This window comes from Nannospalax galili, unplaced genomic scaffold (genome assembly GCF_000622305.1).
Source record: "Nannospalax galili isolate Female #2095 unplaced genomic scaffold, S.galili_v1.0 C48649153, whole genome shotgun sequence".
Taxonomy (NCBI): domain Eukaryota; kingdom Metazoa; phylum Chordata; class Mammalia; order Rodentia; family Spalacidae; genus Nannospalax; species Nannospalax galili.
Genome location: NW_008471675.1, coordinates 1 through 1,096, shown reverse-complemented (window position 1 = coordinate 1,096; position 1,096 = coordinate 1). Strand labels below are relative to the sequence as shown.

General features: G+C 58.2%; 1 protein-coding gene across 1 annotated transcript; it reads right to left on the bottom strand.

The window, feature by feature from the left end:
• Nucleotides 1–79: 79 nt before the first annotated feature.
• Nucleotides 80–955, bottom strand: Lrrc3c (leucine rich repeat containing 3C; the record flags this gene model as incomplete). The annotated part of the gene is made up of 1 exon (XM_008826394.1): nt 80–955. A coding segment is annotated over one exon (819 nt), but the record flags the coding sequence as incomplete, so codon positions are not given.
• Nucleotides 956–1,096: the final 141 nt, after the last annotated feature.

Sequence of the window (1,096 nt, the reverse complement as noted above, 5' to 3'; positions counted from 1 at the left end):
GAGAGAGAGAGAGAGAGAGAGAGAGAGAGAGAGAGAGAGAGAATTTAGGGAGACCGGATGTGAGAGAAGGTAGGATGGGTAAGGCAGCAGAGGAAAGGCTAAGACATAGGGCCAGTAGTGCAGAGTGGACTGGTCATTAGACCACTGTGCTGAGGTTGGAGGAGTCCTCTGAGTGCATGAGCTGCACTGGGGCCTGCTTGAGGGGGGGACGGGTCTTGTCTTGGTTCTGCCACACGTAGTGGATCAGATAAGCCGCCACCAGTGTCAGCCAGCCCCCCATGGTGACTAGCAGGGCCACATCAGTGTTCCTTCGGGTCCCACCCCACCCTGTCCCACACAGCTCTTCCTCCCTGGCCAGAAGAAGGAACTCTTGCCCCACAAGGTCTGGCCGGGCTCCGGGGCCACACACAATGCCTGTCCCAGTGCCTGGAGCCAGCCTCACCTGTCTGAGCACTTCCTGGAGGGCACAGTCACAGCGCCATGGGTTGGCAGACAGGTTCACTTGGATCTGCAGCCCTACAAAGGCCGCCATTGGTACAGATGCTAGCTGGTTGGCAGAGAGGTCAAGGTGGCGCAGAGTGTCCTCCAGGCCCTGGAAAGCAGCCCCAGAGAGGCGGACAAGGAGGTTATGAGACAGGTCCAACTCTTCCAGGACAGGCAGGTGCTGGAAGGCACCAGCTGGCACTGATTCCAGCTGGTTGGCATCCAAGTAGAGCTTGCGGGTGTCGTTGGGGATGCCAGAGGGCAAGGCACTCAGGCCTGCCTGGCTGCAGCGGAAGGTCTGTTCACCGGCTTCTTCTGCTATGTAGCACCCCTGGGGCAGTGCCTGGGGGCTGGGCACAGAACTCCCTATGCCTGTCACCAGCAGGAGGGGCAGGAGGCAAGCAGCTGAGGGGAGCATGGTCATGGATAAACATAGTCCTGGAGAGGAGGAGGATCTGAGGAAGAAAAGACTCCATGAGGGAAGAGCAAAAGAGAATTAATTCCATGTCCCACTGAAGTACTCTCCTGCTGGGGTTCCTTTGGCAGACTCTCTGGGCCAGGGCCTCTCCTTTGGTGGGGGGCTTTCTTAGCCCTAGGTCTCTCTCTCTTTTTT